General features: G+C 65.0%; 3 protein-coding genes and 1 long non-coding RNA gene across 8 annotated transcripts; 2 read left to right on the top strand and 2 right to left on the bottom strand.

Annotated features, from left to right (window-relative positions):
* Positions 1-226: 226 nt before the first annotated feature.
* Positions 227-1612, top strand: LOC123589441. Its single transcript, XR_006708341.1, has 2 exons — positions 227-306; positions 1185-1612. It is a non-coding gene; the product is annotated as an uncharacterized LOC123589441 (long non-coding RNA).
* Positions 1613-1626: 14 nt separating this feature from the next.
* Positions 1627-4704, bottom strand: RPUSD1 (RNA pseudouridine synthase domain containing 1). Of its 2 annotated transcripts, XM_045461516.1 has the most exons (6): positions 4592-4704; positions 3912-4101; positions 3690-3813; positions 3501-3603; positions 3224-3325; positions 1627-2742 (listed from the first exon to the last, which is right to left on the bottom strand). In XM_045461516.1, exons 2-6 carry the CDS (start codon positions 4091-4093, stop codon positions 2345-2347), a joined length of 909 nt encoding a protein of 302 aa, XP_045317472.1. In that variant the 5' UTR covers positions 4094-4101; positions 4592-4704; the 3' UTR covers positions 1627-2344. The 2 variants fall into 2 exon arrangements, with proteins under 2 accessions (XP_045317472.1, XP_045317473.1); XM_045461517.1 differs by lacking the exon at positions 3912-4101 and having other exon boundaries at positions 4592-4703.
* Positions 4705-5023: 319 nt separating this feature from the next.
* On the top strand, positions 5024-13412 carry CHTF18 (chromosome transmission fidelity factor 18). 3 transcript variants are annotated; one of them, XM_045461512.1, is made up of 22 exons: positions 5024-5185; positions 5391-5588; positions 5670-5820; positions 5992-6160; positions 6579-6671; positions 6753-6805; positions 6935-7079; positions 7513-7722; positions 8241-8338; positions 8582-8705; positions 8789-8940; positions 9039-9132; positions 9436-9534; positions 9623-9753; positions 9941-10112; positions 10897-11121; positions 11204-11353; positions 11452-11582; positions 12252-12396; positions 12511-12627; positions 12903-12960; positions 13042-13412. In XM_045461512.1, exons 1-22 carry the CDS (start codon positions 5095-5097, stop codon positions 13176-13178), a joined length of 2943 nt encoding a protein of 980 aa, XP_045317468.1. In that variant the 5' UTR covers positions 5024-5094; the 3' UTR covers positions 13179-13412. The 3 variants fall into 3 exon arrangements, 2 of the variants coding, with proteins under 2 accessions (XP_045317468.1, XP_045317469.1); XR_006708337.1 differs by having other exon boundaries at positions 5028-5185; positions 12223-12396; positions 13042-13100; XM_045461513.1 differs by having other exon boundaries at positions 5028-5185; positions 5505-5588.
* GNG13 (G protein subunit gamma 13) lies at positions 13387-15667 on the bottom strand. Of its 2 annotated transcripts, none has more exons than XM_045461514.1 (3): positions 15537-15667; positions 13751-13882; positions 13387-13573 (listed from the first exon to the last, which is right to left on the bottom strand). In XM_045461514.1, exons 2-3 carry the CDS (start codon positions 13846-13848, stop codon positions 13468-13470), a joined length of 204 nt encoding a protein of 67 aa, XP_045317470.1. In that variant the 5' UTR covers positions 13849-13882; positions 15537-15667; the 3' UTR covers positions 13387-13467. The 2 variants fall into 2 exon arrangements, with proteins under 2 accessions (XP_045317470.1, XP_045317471.1); XM_045461515.1 differs by lacking the exon at positions 15537-15667 and adding an exon at positions 15172-15273.
* Between the last annotated feature and the right edge of the window lie 3935 nt (positions 15668-19602).

The raw sequence follows: 19602 nt of genomic DNA, 5'->3' as shown, positions 1-19602 counted from the left end.
ACACCTGCCCTCCGGCCCCGGCGGAGCGACAGACTGAGCTCACGGTTGGCAGCCGCCCAACGCACACCCCTGCCCACTGGGGAATGTGTCTGTGCCCTGGGAGTCACGTGTGTATTCATACACGTGCGTGTCTGCAGCTGTCGTGTGTGCTGGTGTCTTTGTGCACACGCGTGTGCCTGGGGGCGGCCACAACTATGTGAGTGATAGATGTGTTCCCCACAGGGACGTCAGGCACACGTGGATCCAGTGTGCCACCTGGGTTCAGCGACGCATGCGGCACTTTCTGCCCCGTGAGCGTGTGTGTCCGTAAGTGTGCGTGCTGTGAGGCGGGGAGGGGATGAAGGCAGCAGGCAGGTGTCCTCAATGGCAAAGAGCTGTGGTGCACACGCTCTGGGGCCCAGGATGGGTCCCCTGAGGTAGAGTGGGAGGTGCCGTGGAAGCTTATCCCCAGCTGAGGGGGCAGGGCCCAGGGGATACGGGGGCCTGGAACCCCATGGTGCTGGGTCAGCCACCGAACTACTGTCATCAGCACAAGGAGAGCCACACGTGCCCAGAGAGCCAGTCTCACCGCCAAGCAGGCCTGTTGACCCAGGGCCTAAGGCGCCAACAGCTAGAGGGACCGGCTGAAGACAGCTCCCCCCTCCCCTGGTGTGGACAGGCCTCACTGAAGTCCAGCTGCCCTTCCGCATGGCTGAGGGGGGGCCCCACCAGCACACGCAGCTCCCCAGTGGGGACCTGCCCATGCTCTGGCCCCACCAGCAGTGCCTGTCCCGCCACTCTCGCTAAGGAAGCTCTCCTTTGCCCCCTTGTCCAGGGGCACCTGCACGATCCCCACACCATCCAACCCTGCCCACCCACGGCCGGGGCACGGGGGGTGGGGGGGGGGACAGGCCGGGTGCGCCCGTGTCTGGCCTCTGCAGTCTCAGCCTAGAGGCCCACGGGGTGGTGGGAGACAACCTCCCAGCCTACCCGTAGGAAGCAAGGTCCAGACCTGGCCTGTGGGTGGCTTTCTGGATCCCGGGGGGATTCAAGGCACCAAGGAGGTCTTTTACGGGGAGCAGCAACACACGGAGAACGTTCCCCAGGACGGTGCCTACCCCTGTGTGCCTTACCCTCGTGCCTTCCTACCCTGGGGACTACGAGGTGTACCCAGCCCTCTGACTTCTCTGTTGTTGGTTCTGTAGGACCAGCCCGTGGGCCCCCCCAGGCCAGTGCGTCCAGACAAGTGTCCCGCGGCTGGTCACACCTGCCTCCTGCTCTCCCCGACCCTGGAGACTGGCTGGCCCTCTGAGACGGTGAAGGGCCCTAAGGCGGATGTGAAGACCACAGCTCTAGGAAGAACCGGTGAGAACAGATGGATGCTGCCATGTTTTTGGCCAGAGATGGGGATCTCCAGGAACAGGACTGACCCAGTTTCGGTCCTCTACCCAGAGCCCGGCCCTCACACTAGGGCTGTGGGGTGCTCACTGCACGGTGGGGGAGGACAGGTCAGCAGCCGGGACCATGAGGTCCATCCTGGGTCCTGCTGGGGGGCCTAGGGCAGAGGTCTGCCCCATGCAGGGAAGAGGGCAGGGATCCGGGACCCCCAAGTCCCCCACGTCGGACAGATTCACGATTGCTCACGGGGTCAGTCACTGAGTATTTATTGAGTCCCTGACGCTCAGCTGCAAGTAGGCTGATGGGGCTGTGTTACCGGGGATGGGGGCTGGTCGTCCTCACTCCCAAGCCCAAATCCGGGACTGCTGGCTGCCTAGGCATTGTGAGAGGGTCGAGAGGCGTGGCTCAGACCCTCCCCACAAGCCATCTGGGTAGGAGGTGGCCCACGGGCAGAGTCTGGTAGAAGCAAAGGCACAAGGCAGTATCACGGGCAGGATGGGTCAGGGTCTGCAAGAGGGGAGGCCCAGCCCGGCTAGGCTGACCAACACAGGACCTCTGAGAACGGTGAGGACCAGGTGCTCTGAGGCCCGGGCTGGGGGCCCCGGAGGGACCCAACTCGAGGCTGGCTCAGCTCTTGCCTCTGCCTCTTGCAGGGAGACCTTGGGCAAATTTACAAAAACAAGCCGCGAGGGATGAAGCTTTGGAGCCGGGAAGGCAGGCCTTGGTTTCCCCTGGGGGAGAGGGGGCTTGGAGGAAGGCCTCATCCTCCAGAATCATGGCGGCCTGGCTCCCCCTGCTGGCCTTGCGGCCCCTCTCCAGGTCTAGCTGCCACAGCCAGGGGATTCCGTCCCTGTCCGCAGGGGCGCCGCACACAGGGACGCCCCCGACTTGGGACGGGCCTAGGGTTCTCCCCTGAAGCCCCCACCCCTAGTGGTCCCAGCTGGCGCTCCCACCCACCGTGGTGCCCTTAGTTGTCAGGCTCCAGTGTCCACTCTGACAGCCACTGCAGGCACGACGCCCGCTGTGCCTCTGTCTCGGGGGGCCTGGTGGAGGGTGTGGGAGTGCTGCAAGGTCCGGGGCTCCCTTCCGCAGGCTCAGGGTCGGGAGCAGCCCTCAGGACCTGGACGAGCTGGTCCAGTGACCGCACCAGGGTGTGGGGGCTCCAGCAGGCATCGAGCGTGGGCACGAAGGGATCTGGCGTGCAGGCCTCCACACACTCGGTGTGGGTGGGGATGCGCAGGTAAAACGCGTGCAGCATCATGCGGAAGGGCTGGTCTTCCCGGCCCGACGCCTGCCCGTAGGTCAGGTCCCCCACGACGGGGTGACTGAGGGCGCTGCAGTGCACGCGCAGTTGGTGCGTCCGGCCTGTGGGGGTGCCGAGGGAACAGGTAGGGCGGGGAGGGCATCCCGTGCCCCTCCCCTCCCCCCACATCGCCCCAGCCCTGTCCCGTGGCTGTCTGGAAGCCCCACGAAACCCCTGAAAATGGCAGCCCTCTCTGTTTCCTGGTACAAACGAGAACATCGGGATTTAGACAAGCGGTCGACTCCAAGAGTCGCTGCCGGGAGGGTCAGGGCCAGGCACGCTGGAGAACTCCTGCCGGCCTTCCAGAGGCCCTCACGTCCAGGAGCAAGACCCCGTGTGGGGCTGAGATAGTGGAACGGCCCCAGGCAGGCCACTCTGCCCCTGTGCCACCGTTCCATCTCACGCGTAACAGAAGGGACACCGCGGCACCTTGTGTAAAGAGACGTGGGTGCCAGACATCGACCACGCCAGGGGCGCGAGGGACATCGTTAACAGACAGCAAAGGGGCCTGGACGGCTTCCTGGTCCCCGCCCCCAGACGTACCCGTGAGGGGCTGCAACAGCACTTTGGAGACGGGGTCGCCCGCGTACAGCCCGTGTTCCAAGACCACCAGCTCGGTGACACTTGGCTTTGGGTTCTCACAGCCTGTGAGGAGGAGGACAGGGCGTGAAGGTTGGCTGGACCAGCCTAGGGTCCGATCCACTCCAGCCCAGCTCACCACGGGCCCTGCCCGCTCAGGCTTCTCACTGGATGACCCTCCCCCTCCCACTGGTCCCCAGGGATGTCCCCCTGACAGACCCCACTCCCCTGGCCTGCGTACCCTGTGTACCCTCGATGCACATGGTGTGAGCCCGACCCTCTGTGCTGTTCCTGCCGATGGCATAGTTGATGGTCATCCGGCTCTCCTGGACGTGTCCCCGTACCTGCCAGGCAGAGGGTCACGAGCTGCTCTCGGGGCCACCCACCACTTCTGGGGAACCCCCTGCCTCGGAGACTGGTCAGGCCTTACCAGAGCCAAGTAAGCCTTGGTGACACGGCGCTCCTTGAAGCACTTGTAAGCGCTGCCCGCTGCAGCCTTGTTCAAGGCCACACAGAGGGCCCCGCTGGTGGAGAAGTCCAACTGGTGGCAGAACCTGGCATGGGGCAGCGGATCAGGGGTGGCTAGACTGGGGGTGGCCACTTCCCTCCCGCAGAGGCCGCTGGGGGCCACCAGTGCCTGGCCTCTGCACACCTGAACCCATAGTAGGTGTCAGGGTCCGCTAACTCGGGGAAGCGGAGGCGCAGCTGCTTCTGGAGGGTGGGGGTCTCACGCCACATCCTACTGTCGATGCGCAGGTCCCAGTGCTTGTTCACCACCAGGAAATCCTGGCTCTGGTACACCACCGACAGGCTCTCTACTGGGCCTGCTTCCATGCTGGGGCCTGCAACGCACGGGGGTCCACGGGAAGTACAGCGCACGTCAGCGTCCTGCGCAATTGGCGTGTACGTCCCTGTTCCCCAGGGTCCCCGGCGCGAAGCTACTGACGCGGCGTCCGCACGCACTAGATCCCTTTCTACTCTCACTTCTCAGCTCTGACTGTGGGGTTGTCCGACCCAAACGCAGAGCCCGGAAGAAGCAGTCTCGCGCCTCAGCCCACCCCCGCGGACCCCTCCGGGGCAGTCCTCCAACGCGCGACAGGAGCCGCTTGCCGAGAGGGGAGGGGCCAAGAGAGGAGCTGCCGGCCACCCCCCACCCCCCCCGGCGGCCGTGGCGCCCAGCGAGGGCGGCCATCTCCGCCCTCACCCCCCGCCCCCGCCCCGAAGCAGATACAATCCTCCCCGGCAGCCCCCGACCCCCGCGTCTGATGGGCACCGGCCTACGGGTTCTGGGAGCCCTTCCCGCAGCCTGCCCCGCCCCTACTTCGGACCGACCTGCAGCTTAGCCGTGCCGCTCCGGCCCGCGAGGCAGCTGCCGGGCGCCGGCTCCAGCACTACGTCCCCGCACCTGGCGGCCCAGCGACCCCGCAGCCGCTCCTCACGGGACCTACCGGAGCGCGCAGCCCTGCCCACGCCCCGCCCACGCCCCGCGCACGCCCCGGACGGGCGGCCGTGCGGGCCAATGGTGAGCGCCCGAGACCTCCGCTTCGACTCCGGCGCGTCTGCTCAGCCCGGCGCTCTCCCCGCCCTCGTCGCAGACAGGCGGGCGTGCCGGCCAATGGTGAGCGCCCGAGGCCACGGCGCTGGCTCGGCCCCGCCCGGCCTGCGCGCGCAGCCCCGCCTCCGCCCCGCTCCTCCCGGTGGCCAATGGCGAGAGCCGCCGGGCACGCCGGCCATTGATTGGCGGCGCCGGGACGCGAGGGGCGGGAACGGCGCGCAGCACCGGCCGCCGCGCGGGAGGTTCGGAGCGGCGGGTTGGTGCAGCGGGAGCGGGCGCCATGGGAGACCCCGAGCGCGAGCTGGGGGGCGGCCAGGACGACTTCTACAGCCAGTTTGCGGCCGAGCTCGAGGTGCTGGCCGAGCTGGAAGGTGGGCATGGGCCCCGCCTCGGCCTCGTCCCCCTAGTCCTGGAGGGCTGGTCGGAGGAGGGGAGGCGGCGGGGACCCGGAGGCTGGAGCGAGCTCGGGCGGGGGCGTATCGGAGCGAGAAGGGCCCTCCAGCGCCCCAGGCCGCGGGAGCTGTTGCCTGTACAGGCTGACCTGGCGCCGCTGCTGTCAACCTTCTCTCCCGGCAGGGACAGCCGCCCCGTCGCCCTCCAGGGGTCCCTGGCCCGCAGTGTGTCGGTCCCGGCTGACATTCGAGGAGGAGGCCGTTGCTGGAGGGGACGCTGCCACTCATTGCTCTCCAGGCGGACCTCCAGGGAACCACAAAGGCAGTGCCAGGAAGAGGCAGCTGGCCGATCATGACCCCAGGGACGGGGCCTTGCCCCCCAGTATGTCCTCAGAGCCCCAAGGCATACGGGTGGGGTGTGAGGCTTGGCAAGAGCTTCTGAAACTTTGGACTTTCTCCCCAGCCCCCAGGGTCAAACGGCTCAGGCTCGAAGTCGTGAAGAAGCTGAACTTCAGACCTGAGCAAATGGAAGAGCCGCCCCTTCCTGACTCGCCTCCTGGGGACATCACCCCCCCACCGAGTCCAGAGATCCCCCCTGAACTGTGGGGCAAAGGGTGTGTGGCTTGGGGCACAGATGCCCCACGGATTTTGGGAGGGTCCCAGGTTTTGGGAGGCTTGGGGCTGAGTGTGTGTGGGAGGGATGTATAGTCAAGAGTGGATCTGAGTTTCTCCTGCCATGGTCACAGGAGGTGAGTGTCCCCAGGTCAGCATCTGTCCCTTCCTAGGCCCTTGGATGCTGGTGCTGACGTGGGTCCCCTTCAGGCCTCTCGAGCAGCTCGAAATCCTGTCCTGAGGCGGCCCCCTGTCCTGGAGGACTATGTCAGTGTGACCTCCACTGGTGGCTGCCGGGCTTTTCTGGTGCTGCGGGGTGACCCCGTGGGCACAGGGGTGCAGGTGAGTGTTGTGTGGCCACAAGTGGGGGTGAGAGGCTGGCAACAGCCTTCCTGAAGGGTTGGCGGGCTCGGTGCTGTCCAGGAAAGGGTCCTAGACATCATATCAACCCTCAGACCCTGGGGACCTCTCAGGAAGTTCACGTGACCTGCAGTCATCCACTTGTGAGGGCCTGTTTCACTGTCCCCTTCCTGTGGGGTCTCTTTTCCCTTTCTCAGATGTTTTAACCTTTACCTTTTTTCTTTAGAACGACCTCCATCCCAATGCATTTCTCTTTGGAATTTTTGTTTGGAGAGGCGGTTTGTCCTTGCTTCGGGCTGTTACTAGAAAATGCCACCCGGGTCCTTGAGCGCTGACGAGAGAGGGTCTGTGGGTGGTTGTGTTCTGAGAGATGACAAATGGTGTCCTCGTTTCCCCGCAGAACCCTTTCCTTGATATCTGGTGGCGAGGTCGTGGCCAGCTGGACCTGTTGGGTGTGTCCTTTGCGTCCCTGAAGGAGCAGGTCGACAGTGAGGTGGGATTTGTCGGGAGAAGGGTAGCTCTGGGGTGACTGCGTGCTGGAGACATGCTGATCCCGTCTCTGCTGTTTGCACAGCGGAGGCAGCAACTGCTTGAGGAGGCCCGTCAGCTCTCAGACACGCTTCGCAGGTGACACGGTGGGCCCTTCCAGCCCTGGGACCCTTACCGGTTCTTGGACTGCTGATCTCCAGCCTGTAGTCGGTGGGGGGTGTGCAGTCCCTCTACTCGCCCGGAAGCTCAGGGCATGATGTTCTCCAGCCTCAGCTCTGAGGAGGTGGGAGAGGAGGTCCAGACTTCGGGGGCCCCTGAGGAAGAGCTGGCTGACAGCCAAGACGACTCCCAGCACTGCCTCTGGGTGGATGAGTTCGCACCGCGGTGCTACACGGAGCTTCTTAGCGATGACGTGAGACCTCGTTCTCTTGTTCCCGTTCGAGCGTGACTGATTTTTTTTGTTGCCCCAAGGTTGTTCTTGTCAGCTTGAAGGACCTTGGGAGGGTGGAGAGGGTTTGGATTTGCGCTCTGGAGCTGTATGTGGGGAAGCTGAGGCCAGCATGGGGCTGGCATTCTGGAAGTCACCTGCGACCTGGGCTGGGGGTCCAGGGCTCCCCGTGCCTGCAGCCTGTTTCCTTCCCCCCACTCCTGAGGGAGTTAGGGTGGTAGGGACGGAGGTCCTGGTGCGAGCCTTGCTCTGTCACTCACCGGCAGGGTGACCTGTTTCTTAGCTTCCACATTCCCGTGTGTCTTTCGGGGCTTGGGACAGCAGGCTGACGTGAAGGGCGGGCACGGGGAGTCCTTGGTGCTGGCGGTCCCTCCAGGCCACACTTCCCGTCCCGCAGTTCACTAACCGCTGCCTCCTCAAGTGGCTGAAGCTGTGGGACCTGGTGGTGTTCGGCCGAGAGAGGCCTGCTAGGAGGCCCAGACCCGGTCTAGAGCTGGCCCGCGGTGGCAAGGAGGCCACGACCTCCAGCAAGTGGAAAAGCCACGAGCAGGTGCTGGAGGACATGCTAGAGGCTGACCTGGACCCGAGCCGGCGGCCCCGGCAGAAGGTGAGCCCCGCCTGGCCGTGCCACACACATCTCTGAGCCTGGGGGCTGTGCTCTCCGGGTGGCCAGCGCCCTGGCAGCCTCTGGGGGCCTCTGTCTCCATGGCTGAGGGCGTCCTAACGCCAGGGTGTTGGCGCGGAACGTCAGTGACACGAGTTGGAATTTGAGTGTGCTTTAAAGACTCGGGCAAAGTTTGCTTTTCGGAGGACCGCGTACCTTTCCAGGACGCTCACGGCGACAGCGGGTGGTTGCCGGGGGTCAGTTGCACTAGCAGCATCTGCGTCTCTGTCAGATCTCCTCACTGCTGGTCTCGGGCAGCGCTGTCTCTGACTCTGAAGCGGCAGGCGGGAACCCAAGCGCGCTGAGTGTGGTCCGTGCTTGTGTGCTCGCCCCAGTGGGCTTGGGGCACATCCCTTAGGAGCAAGCCTCACGGGACAGGAGTTTCAGCCTTGAGGGCGGGGCAGGGGTTCCGCGGTGGTATGGGTGGTAGCCTGTCTTCACCCGGCCTGTCTCGGCCGCAGGTGGCGCTGCTGTGTGGCCCCCCGGGGCTGGGCAAGACCACCCTGGCTCACGTGATTGCGCGGCAAGCTGGTTACTGCGTGGTGGAGTTGAATGCGAGGTACGTGCCAGGCCTTCCGCCTGTTCTGACTCCCCCGAAACCGTGGTGGGCCAGAGGTGGGGCTTGGTCCCGGGGTCTTGGGCGGTGGAGTTCGTGCTTTGTCAGGGCTCGCTGGGACGCGGGGTGGTCCTGTCGCGGGGTAGCCTCTAGCTGTAGGCCTGGTGGCCCAGTCCTGGGAGCCTGTGCTGCCAGGGACCCCGACCGCTCCCCTGACGGCCCCACCTCTGGCCTCACTGGTTCCAGTGACGACCGCAGCCCTGAGGCCTTCCGCACGTGCATCGAGGCGGCCACGCAGATGGAGTCGGTGCTGGGTGCTGGCGGGAAACCCAACTGTCTGGTCATCGATGAGATCGACGGGGCCCCTGTGGTGGGCCTCCTGGGCGCCCCAGTGGGTGGGCAGGTGGGCCGGCGACGGGCTAGGGCTCACCGTGTCCTCCGCCCATACCCCAGGCCGCCGTCAACGTTCTTCTGAGCATCCTGGATCGCAAGGGCCCGCAAGAAGCAGAGTCTGGGGGTCCGGCTGTTCCCACAAGTGGGGGACGGCGACGCCGGGCTGAGGGGGGACTCCTGATGAGGCCCGTCATCTGCATTTGCAATGACCAGTGAGTGAGGGAGAGCAGAGGGCCCCTGGGAGGGTGCCCCCGCCCCGCCCTGCCTTTGCCCTTGGGGGCGGGTGTGTGCCCGTGTCTGCCCCCTACAGGTTTGTGCCCTCCTTGCGGCAGCTGAGGCAGCAGGCCTTTCTTCTCCACTTTCCGCCCACACTGTCTTCCAGGCTCGTGCAGCGGCTACAAGAGGTGGGTGAGGGCTGTGGTGGGGAATACGCAACTGGGTGGCCATGTGGCCAGCTATGGGGTGGGGGGACGCCGCGCCTGTCCTGGTCCCCTCTCGCATCCAGGCCCCATCCCCTAGCTGACCCCTGGGCATGGGGGTGACTGGACCAGTTTGCCCAATGGCAGTAGATGGTTCGAGCACAGAGCGAGGCCGGGCTCCTGAGTCTGTAGCTCTCGTTCCCCTGCATTCACCTGTGTTCTCGGGAGGAGGTGGCCTTGGGGTGGGTTTCTGGGGGAGAGAGCGCCCACCCTCCCGCCTCCCTGCAGATCTCCCTGCGGCGGGGCATGCAGGCCGACCCGGGTGCGCTGGCGGCTCTCTGTGAGAAGACAGACAACGACATCCGCGCCTGCATCAACACCCTGCAGGTGGGCAGGTGGGCAGGTGGGGCAGGGGCTGCGGCCGGGGGAGGCAGGGCTCAGCCGCCTCTCACTGCCCCGCACACCCTGTGTCCAGTTCCTGCACGGGCGGGGCCGGCGGCAGCTGAGCGTGCAGGTCGTGCAGACCACTCGCGTGGGTCTCAAGGACCAGCGCAAGGGGCTCTTCTCCGTGTGGCAGGAGGTCTTCCAGCTGCCCCGGGCCCAGAGGTAAGCGGGCCGGCCAGCCCTGCCTCCAGCAGAGACCGAATGCTGCCCAGGCCCTGGGGGCACTTGGCCTCCCTGCCATCCCGTTAAGGACCAGTAGAGCAGACCCTCAGGCCGCTGTGGGTGGCAAGGTGCCACTGAGAGCGATAAAGAGGCGGGGCTCCGTTCCAGCTTCAGCACCCCTCTGCAGGCAACGCTGGGGCCACAACCTGGCCCTGATCCCGCACACGCTCCTGCTTGGCGATGGGCCCACAGGTCTAGGGCCCCGTCCTGCCGAGGTGCCTTTGACCACGGCTTCCCAGCGGTTCTACCACATCCTGCACGTGGCTGCATCTGCAGGCGAGCATGAGAAGGTGGTCCAGGTAATGATGCTCTTGGGACGTTTTTGGGGGCTCCCAGTGGGTCAGTACCCGGCTGTGTGTCTGTCCCCAGACAGCGGGTGGGAGACACTTCAGATGGTGTCAGGGAAACAGGATAGGTGCGAGGGGTGGTGGACATGGGCATCGGGGAGATCTCTCAGAGATGACAGCAAACGGACAGAGGCCTGGGTGGAGGGACTAGCTGAGGCCAGGAGGGGACGCCCCATGTGGGCTGGCAGGGTGGGGAGGTGGGCCGGGTGCGCAGTGGGGTCACTCCATTTGCTGGTCGGGATCCATCTGGGTGGGGCGGAGCGGGCAGAGTGGAGTTCCGGTTTGGGCGGGTGGCACAGGTGCCCCCCCGCCCCCGGGAAGCCCGGCCTAAGCTGCCTCCCTGACTAAGCAGCTTTGGATTGTTGGGTGATCCGTAAATCTGGAAACCGTTATGGGGAGGGGTCGTGCCGTAGCCCAAGGAGACGACTCTCGCAAGGAACGAGAGTGGGGCTTCTTCTGTGCCCTTGATTCTCACCGATGGAACTTCCTTTAGGGAGGTCAGGTTCTTTTGTGCGTCTGTCAGGGATTTGGTCAGAACACCGGGGCGGCAGGCTGGGCCTTCTTGGCTCTGTCTTTGGGGTCTTGGGGCGGGCCCTTGCTGGTGTTTGCAGATGTCCCGAGGCCCTGCATTTGGCAGGGCGGTGGGAGGTGGAGGTTCCCGTTGGGTGGTGCTTACATGGCGGACTGGGGGCCGCGGCTGGAGGGGTTCGGGGCCCACCCACCCGCTCACCCCCAGGGCCTGTTTGACAACTTCCTGCGCCTGCGGCTTCGGGACTCCAGCCTGGGTGCCGTGTGCGCGGCGCTCGACTGGCTGGCCTTTGACGACCTGCTGAGCCGGGCCGCCCACCACGGCCAGAGCTTCCGGTTGCTGCGCTACCCGCCCTTCCTGCCGGCAGCCTTCCACCTGCTCTTCGCCTCCAGCCACGTGCCGAGGATCGCCTTCCCCAGCAGCCAGCAGGAGGTGTGCCCCTGCACCCAGCCCGGGGCTCGGGGCCGGCCCAGAGACGCCGGGTTACCCAGGCCCCGTTCCCTCTCTGCCCCAGGCCCAGAACCGGACAAGCAAGACACAGAACCTCATCCAGACGCTGGTGTCGGGCCTGACGCCCGCTACCCGCAGCCGGGCTGCACCTCAGGCCCTCGTCCTGGATGTCCTCTGCCTGCTTCTGGACATCCTTGCGCCCAAGCTGCGCCCTGTGAGTGCCTCAGCCAGGGCGGGGTTGCGACTGCCCATAGGGGCGGGCCCCTGGCCGTGCTCAGCGTCTGTGCCCTTGCCCCTGCCCCCTGTCCACAGGTGAGCACACAGCTGTACAGCACTCGTGAGAAACAGCAGCTGGCCGGCCTTGTGGGAACCATGCTTGCCTACAGCCTAACCTACCGCCAGGAGCGCATGCCCGACGGGCACTATGTCTACAGGCTAGAGCCGTGAGTCTGTGCGGCACCTGGGGCGGGGGTGCCAGGGGCAGGACGCTGGGCTCCAAGTGCCGTGGTGGTCTCTGGGCCGGGAATCTGAAAGCGTGGTCTCGGCGACGCGTGTGTCGGCGTTGCCGTCTGTGGGGTAGCGGCAGGGGCTCGGTTCCCGCTTAGCCTTTGCCCAGATGTGATCGTGAGGTGTGGTGTTCCAGGTCAGGCACAGCGCTGGGGTCTGAGGTTTACTGCGGAGGCTCATGCTGCCTCAGTGTCCCGCAGAGGGCCCTTGAGCTCCCCAGGGCTCGGCTTCCCCATCCCGAGATAGTCCCCGGGGCCCTGCTACCCAGCGAGGCACCAGCCACACGTCTCCCTCTGTCACAGTCACAGGGAAGCAGTAGTGGTGACAGTTCCAGGCACTCAGCCCCAGACTTGAGACCAGGCCTTGCCTTGTCTCATTTCTTCATCCTGTGGCCCTGGAGGGGTTCCCTTCTTGTGCCCACGTGTAGTCGGGGAAGCTGAGGCTTGGGGCAGGTAATCTTCTCTTGCTGTGGGGCTCAGGCATCGTGTTGCCAGGACCGGGCCCACCCTGCAGCTCTTCCATTCTGGCGTCTGGGGCTGGTGTGGCAGGTGGCCCCTGCCTGTCTCTGCTGACCAGGTACCTCTCTGTGCCAACTCTGAGAGCAGGAACGTGGAGGAGGTCTGCCGCTTTCCTGAGCTGCCGGCCCGCAAGCCCCTCACCTACCAGGCCAAGCAGCTCATCGCCCACGAGATTGAAATGGAGAAGATGCGGCGGGCAGAGGCCTTGGCCCGGGCTGGGGACAGCCGCCAGGTAAGCCTGCCCGGGCTTCGGGCCAGAGCCAGGCCTAGGAGGGCAGGGCTGTTGGAAGGGACCTTGTCCCTGGAGTGGCCCTGCGCAGTCAGCCTTCGCCACCTGTTTTTGCAGGCAGAGGAGGGTCCCCAGGGGGTTGCTGGGGAGAAAGGGATGCAGCCACCCGCCTCACGAAGCCACGAGGAGCAGCGGCTGGAGCGCATCCTGAAGAAAGCGGCCTTGGAGGAACAGGTGCAGGGGGTGGGGGTGGGGGTGGGGGGCAGGCGGGTAGGGATGGGGCTGGTGCTCAGCCCTGGGGGCCTGCCAGTAGTTCCCTGCTGCTCAGCATAGGGCGTTCCACTTGGCTCAGTTGGGATCTGGTTACGGTGTCCTCCTGCCACTATGCGGGTTCTGAGGGGCTGAAGGGAAGGGAGGCTGGGAGGGGAGGTGGGCGTCTGCTCCCGCAGCCGCCGGGCCCTCTGCGCACGGCAGGGAGTCTGAGACCCTGACCAACCTGCCTCCTTCAGCCCGAGAGAGACTTCTTTGGTCGCGTGGTCATCAAGAGAGCGCCAGCCCTGAATGCAGGTGTGTGGCGGGCGGGCGGGAGGGAGGGGAGGGAGGGAGGGACCGGAGCAAGGCAGAGTGGCAACCACACGTCCTCCACAGGAGATGTGGCCCCGGACACAGATGCGACCGAGTGGCGCATAGGCACAGCGGTGGGCAGGAGTGACGTCTGGTTTCGCTTCAAGGAGGGCGTCTCCAATGCCGTGCGGCGCAGCTTGTACATCCGGGACCTGCTGTAGCGGGCCTGCGCCCGACACCTCGACCGTGCTGGGTGCCCTGGACCCCTCACCGGACGCCCCAGGATCTACGCTGGATACCCTGGGGCTGTGCGGGACACCTCGACCCGTGCTGGGTGCCCTGGAACCCCCCCACCAGAGGCCCCAGGGCCCAGGCTTGATGCTGTGCTGTTGCTTTTTCTCCATCAGAAAACGTACAAAAGCACGGATGTCATCAAAGAGTCTTTATAAAAGCCACGCCTTTAGCGAGGTGTTCTCCCTACAAAGAGGCAAGAGTCGGGGCGGGGGTGCTTCACAGGATGGCGCACTTGCCCTTCTCCACCCACGGGTTGTTCTTCATCAGGTCGGGGTTCAGGAACGGGTCCTTGGGGATCCCATCCTCGATCCACTTGAGGAGCCTGTGTGCGGCAGGGTGGAGAGAGGGAGGTGAGCAGGCCGGTGCCCGAGGGCAGGCGAGGGCTGGCTGTGGAGGTGTGGTTCTGGCTCATGCAAAACGCTCGGGGCAGGGAAATGAGATGCAGATGGGAGCCGGCAGCCCTGGGTGGGCGGGGCTCCGTGGGGTCCTGGGGACTTACTCAGGGATGGTCTTGGACGACATCTCCCTCTTGAAAGCCAGCTGGTACTTGAGGCTTTCTACCTCTTTTTTCATCTGAGGCACATCCCACTCCTCCATGGCGTCGGGAGCTTCGGAAGTGGCCAGCCTGGGGCTGGAGGGCGCGAGAGGAAGCAACAGCCAGGGGGCCCGCCAGCCGGCGGTCACCCCCAGATGTGCCCTACCCAATGGTTGAGGGCACCCCCTCCCAAAGGAAGGAGGGAGGCCCACCCTTGTACAGTGACACCCAGTCTGCGGCTTGGGAGGTCCCCAGGGCCTCACCACCGGTTTCCCAAGGTCCACATAGGCACCCACACAGTCCACAGGGTGTAGGGCCTGGAGCTGAAGCCCCACAAATGAGGCCCCATGTGCCTGCCCCTCCCCCATGGGGCTAATTAGCCGCAGGGAAAAGTTTTTACTCAGTTCCACACCCTTACCTCCCACCCCCCAAAGCCTTACCACGGCCTGGTCTCTCTCTGCGTGGGACGGAAAGGGGCAATGTTGTGATGACAGCAGGGCCAGGCACACGGCACAAGTGGGTTCTCAGAAGCCCGCCCTCCCGACTCCCAGGCCCACTTGCCACCCTGGTTGCAGAGTGGGTGACCCAGACCATCATCATGTAAGAGGTGGGGCCCTGCTTGGCTTCCTTCCAGTTCCTTTCTAATGCTTTGCATGGGGAAGCCTACCCAGAGGAAGTTAATCCCAGAGCCAGGAGGATTTGGCTGCAATTTGCATCTCTGCCTAGAGGCTGCAGGGAGGAGGTGCTGAGGACCTTGGGGTCCCAGGCTGCACAGCAGGTCTGGGACTGGGGAGGGGCTGCAGCCTCTTTGGGCCCAGGGCTGCCCCCAGCACCCTCCACAAGCCATCTGGCCCAGTTTCTGCTGTGCACCAGCCTGGCAGAGCAGGTTGCTTCCTGCCTCCTCCCCCACCTCAGCCCACTCCAGGGGCCCAGGGAGTCCCTCACTGGGCCCTAGGCCCTGCTCCCATCAGTGAGGCTTAGAGCCAGGAGATTGGCTTTCTGGACCTTGGGAGGGTGGGCAGGGGTTGACAGGAGCGCGGCCCTGCCTGCGTCAGCCTGTGGAGGGGACTCCTGGCCGGAAGATCTCTGGTGGGGGTGGGGGTGGGGGGGTCAGTCCTGGTCGGTTGGGGACAGAACAGCCGCACTAGGAGTCGTCGGGGGAGGGTGAGTCAGGAGCCAGGGGTAAGAGCCCCGGTGGAGGGGAGTCTGCCTCTTGGAGGGGGTGGGCAGCCAATGGGGGGCATGCAGGTGCTCCCCTCCCGGAGACCCCAAGTTCAGCATCCCCACCCCTGGCCGGGACAGCCACGTGGTTGGGGGCTCTCCGCGGCGGGGGCGGGGGCGGCGGCCCTGCCCGCCGCCCCCGCCGCCTGCCCTGCCTGCCCTACCTGCGCGCAGCGCCGCCGGAGCCGGCTGCCCGTCCCGCGCGCCCCGCGACGCCCCCGGCCACGGCGCTCGGCGCTCGGCGGGCACTGCGGGCGGCGCGCACGGCGCAGGACGCGGCTCCCCTCCCCTTCGGCCGCTCCGCCCCCGCCCCCGCCCCGCCCTCCCGAAGACCGAGGGGGTTCTCCCACTGGTGGGGTCGGGCCTGCTGGGACACACAGGGCAGCTGCCCTCGGCCATAAGACCAACAGGCAGGGGCATCTGGGGGTTAGGATGGTCCAGGTCAGCCCGGTGGGATCTGGGCGAGTCCCAGAATCCCTCCCGGCCTCGGTTTCCTGCTCTGCACAGGGGGCCAATTGATCAGACCTACCTTGGACGGTGCCAGCAAGGGCCAAGTGACAAGGACCAAGTGATGGTGAGTGACAGCGAAGACCAAGTGAATGAGTGAGCGGGCACATAAGCGGGCAGAGCCCAGGCAGGTGCCCCGCCCACTCCTGCCACCTGGGGGCCAGGCTCTGGCACCGCCCCCATTGCCTCCCCTCCTCCTCCAGGGACTGCGCCTGACCCTACATGGTCTGCCAGCCCTTGGGGGTGGGAGAGGCAGGGGTAGGCAACGTGGGTCAGCTCTGGGCCTGGACAGTGGTCTCCCACAGGGCTGGGTGGGCTCCTGGGCTGCCGTGTGGTGCTGCCACCAAAGACCTACAGCCATTAGATTGTGCCCCAGCCCTCTGTGCCCCTGATGGGCTGAATCATAGACTAGGTATGGGTAACAGGGCCAGGACACTGTACCCCTCTGAGGTCTCAGCAGTGCCAACCGAAGGGTCTGTGGGCAGCCCTCCCCTGGAGCTGAGCCACCCACAGGAGTGAGCCTGTCCCCTTGAGGGCATCTGGGCCTGTGCCCCATGCCCCGGCCAGCAGCGGGTAGACTGGGTAGCTGCCCTGAGGGCGGGGAGGTATGTCCATGCTTCAGTTTACCCTAAGCCAGAGACAGCCAGACTTGCTCTTCGTGGGCCCAGGGGTGCCCTGGCAGTGTCCTGCCTCAGGAGGCGGTGTCTGGCTCGGGGGTGCCCAAGCCCAGGCTGAGTGGCTTTGGGGGCTCCGAGGAGGGAGGGGGCCCATCACCTCTCTGTCAGGCTCCTCACCCGGCCCGCGATGGGGCCCAAGCAGACAGGCCCTCTGCCTTCTGCCCCTCAGGGCAGAAGGTGCCGTTGGGGCTGGGACCACATCCAGTTCCCCTCAGCCGTGATGCTCTGGGTGTGTGTGGTAGGCCCTGCTGTCCTGCTCTCAGGGGAACTGTGCCCCTGGGGCTACTGAGTGACGCAGGTGCCAGGCTGCATCCTGGGTGGGGGGCCCCCAGGCAGCAACGGCAGCCGCAGGGACCAGCAGTGCCCAGCTTCCCAGTCATGATCCTCGCAAAGGCCTGGACCAGGCTCTTGGCAGGAGCTCTGGGCTGGGGGCCTATGAAAGGTCAGGTATCCTCACCTAGAAGGCAGGATGGGGTGTCCCCTGCCCCCTTGGGCTCCCAAACCCTCCCTGGTGCAATTCTGTGAAATGGGGTCAGCTGTGCCTCCCTGGACTGCTGTCATGCATCAACACGATGACACATCAGGAGACGCTTCTGGAACTGGGGCAGATCAGGCAAATGCGGGATTATTTTTATTATGGATTTAGGGGGATGGGGGCTTAGAGCCCAGGGCACTGCCATCCTGCCAGGGCAGATGGCCGGCAGTGCTGGCCTTGCTCCCCCCGCTGAGGCCCGTTTGTGCTCACCTGCCTGCGAGGCCCCGCACACTGTTTTGCTTCGGCTGCTCAGGGCTCTCCTGTGGCCCGTGGTGCTGCTCACACGGGGTGGGCAGCCAAGGGCACGGCATTATGTCGGCCCTCGGGACTGGTTCCAGGTTTGGACTGACCCCCGGGCCGGGCAGATCGTGCCACACAGCCATGTCTTCCCTCCAGGCTGCACAGGCAGAACAGGGCACCCGCACCAGACAGCTTCTGGAGAGTCCGCTGGGGGAAGCCCTGCTGTGACCCGGGTCCGCTGTGGTCACAGCTGCGACCGATGCAGGAAGCACACGGCAGGGGCACCTGGGCGCAGCTAGGCAGCAGCGTGGGTCGTCAGGACGGTGGGAGCCAGGCCTATGGGTGGCAGCTGTGGGGGGCACAGGCCCTCCCTGAACATCACTGCTGTGCTGTCTCTGGCCTCTGGGCACCGGCCACACCTGCTGCCGGGCGGACACCTGCTGCTGTGGTCCTCGCGCTGACCACAGCCCCACATCACAGAGGCCACCAGTTCACGTGGAGGAACCGGTGGCGCACGTCTGCTCTCACGCCTGTAAGGACCCTCATTTCTCACCTTCCTGGGATGCTGCGCAGGGGGAAGCAGTAACAGCTCGTCCTCTAGCTGACCGCCACCTTGCAGGCACCCAGAGCAGGTCCTGGGAGACCAGACACCGTGCTGAAATTAGCTGCGCCAACTGGGCTGCTGGTGAGACCAACGGGCTGGTTGCTGGCCTAGAAACGGCTGCCGCAGGCCCCACTGCCAGGCTCCTGCCACGCGGGCGGGCGGGCGGGCAGTGTGGGCCGGGCCTCTGGGGGTCGCAGCAGGCATAGTGAGACTGCGGCAGGTCAAAGACTGGTGCGTGTGGGGTGCCCTGATCCCTTCTGGGTGGGACCCTGAAGAGGGCCCAGGGAGGAGGGGGGAGGAAACACCCCCACCAGACAGGGACCCGCCGTCTAGTGTCGTCCCCGATACCACCGTGACCTGTGGGTTCTCTACTGGTAGAGGCCAGAGCTGGGGCTGGTCTCCATCACTGGGCCACTGATGCACAGGCATGTTGGCAACTCTGGGCCATGGGCACACTCGGGTCCTGAGACCAGGCTCCTCAGAGAGCAAGACACGGCTCTCGGCAGATGGCCGGCCTGCACGTGGGCACCATGAGGCCCGAGGCGAGACCGCTGAGTGCCAGTGTGCGGCTCTGCCTCAGACTTCTGGGGGGTCAGACCCCCCACAACCCTCCCAAGGCCACAGACACGTTCTAAGGGGGTGAGACCACAGGACAAGTGGTCAATGCTGCAGGGCCTGGGCTGGCGGGGGGCAGACCTGTCAATGTTCTGTCCCAGGGGAGGGCATGGGACCCATGGGCTTACAACAGGCACGGCGACGGTGGCCCTGGCAGCCCCACGGGGACATGCCGACTTGTTTCCTGCCCCGGGGATGACTGGCAGTGGTAAATACCAGGACTGGAAAGCCAGCACAGAGCCTCTGATTTTACCCTGTTAAGCAGAGCTCACGGAACACCGGCCTGTACGTAACCTCTGCAAGCTCGGAAGCGACAGTCGTAAATAACTTAGGCTCGCTCAGACCGTTCTGCGCAAACCTGTAAGACACGGTTCCGGGGAAGCCACGGGCAGGAGGGTGGATGTCATCTGCAACACCTCTTGAGTCCGTCTCAGGGAAGCGGCTCATTCTAGCAGCTCTGTGGCCAGGGAGCCAATGCCAGGCCCTCGTCTGCAGCTGACCCAAGTCCTCGAGGTGTCTTTCAGGGCAAAGCGAGAGATTAGTAAAGCAGCTTCTTCTTTTTCTTTTTTTAAAATATATATCTATTTTAAGTTTATTTATTTATTTTGAGAGAGTGAGCTGGCAAGCAAGGAGGGGAGGGGCAGAGAGGGAGTGGGAGAGAGAATCCCAAGTAGGCTCCACACTGGCAGCACGGAGCTGGACGTAGGGTTCCAACTCACAAACCATGAGATTGGGGCCTGAACCGAAACCAAAAGTCACATGCTTAGCCCACTGAGCCACCCAGGCGCCCAATAGTAAAGCAGTTTCTGAATGTCAAGCAAAGTTAGGGTATTTGTCTAAAACAGACAAATCTGCCTAGCTGCAGGTGATCCCATCTCCGGAAGGCCCGTGGAGGGGAGCCTGTGATACATGGTGGGTGCAGGGGAGGCCTGCCGTGTCACTGGCTCAGGCCGCCCACTGTCCCATTTTGCACCGGCCCCACAGGCCCCCCTGGCTGGCAGAGCTGTCTCCCCTCCAGCGGACGCTTACTCTGAGACGAGGTCAAGTAACTTTGCCCGGTCACCTGTGGAGTGAAGGGGCATCTCAGAGCTGGCCCAGCACCATTCTCCCCGCCAGGGCCAGCAGCCAAGGCCAGACCCAGGGGACAAGTCCTTGGGAGAGGGTCCTGCCGTGCTGAGACCCCCTGCGTGCAGTTCACATCACCTCATCCCTGCTGAGAGATGGAACGTGGGCAGGTGCCACCTACTGGCTCAGGCCTCCCGCTACCAGACAGGACTGGAGGGTGCCAGTGGCCTGGATGTGTGGCCACCAAGTGTGGGGACAGGCACAGCAGCTTGCATACAGTGGAGCCTAGGTCTGCCACTTGCGCAGGCTCAGGATACTTTGGCATGTGGCTGGTTCTGGTCTGACTGCACCT

Source organism: Leopardus geoffroyi, chromosome E3 (genome assembly GCF_018350155.1).
Source record: "Leopardus geoffroyi isolate Oge1 chromosome E3, O.geoffroyi_Oge1_pat1.0, whole genome shotgun sequence".
In the NCBI taxonomy this organism is placed as follows: domain Eukaryota; kingdom Metazoa; phylum Chordata; class Mammalia; order Carnivora; family Felidae; genus Leopardus; species Leopardus geoffroyi.
Note: the sequence above shows the minus strand (reverse complement) of the source record. Positions and strands in the feature narration are given on the sequence as shown.

What these genes read in the sequence shown, in the direction of transcription:
- RPUSD1 (XM_045461516.1), bottom strand. Translation starts at nt 4,093, where the DNA reads ATGGAAGCAGGCCCAGTAGAGAGCCTGTCGGTGGTGTACCAGAGCCAG. An exon ending in GACACCTACTATGGGTTCAG is followed by an intron (nt 3,814 to 3,911) that starts GTGTGCAGAGGC and finishes GCCCCATGCCAG; the next exon opens with GTTCTGCCACCAGTTGGACT. An exon ending in CCAAGGCTTACTTGGCTCTG is followed by an intron (nt 3,604 to 3,689) that starts GTAAGGCCTGAC and finishes TCTGCCTGGCAG; the next exon opens with GTACGGGGACACGTCCAGGA.
- GNG13 (XM_045461514.1), bottom strand. Translation starts at nt 13,848, where the DNA reads ATGGAGGAGTGGGATGTGCCTCAGATGAAAAAAGAGGTAGAAAGCCTC. An exon ending in TCGTCCAAGACCATCCCTGA is followed by an intron (nt 13,574 to 13,750) that starts GTAAGTCCCCAG and finishes TGCCGCACACAG; the next exon opens with GCTCCTCAAGTGGATCGAGG.
- CHTF18 (XM_045461512.1), top strand. Translation starts at nt 5,095, where the DNA reads ATGGGAGACCCCGAGCGCGAGCTGGGGGGCGGCCAGGACGACTTCTAC. An exon ending in AAGCGGCCTTGGAGGAACAG is followed by an intron (nt 12,628 to 12,902) that starts GTGCAGGGGGTG and finishes TGCCTCCTTCAG; the next exon opens with CCCGAGAGAGACTTCTTTGG. An exon ending in AGCGCCAGCCCTGAATGCAG is followed by an intron (nt 12,961 to 13,041) that starts GTGTGTGGCGGG and finishes CGTCCTCCACAG; the next exon opens with GAGATGTGGCCCCGGACACA.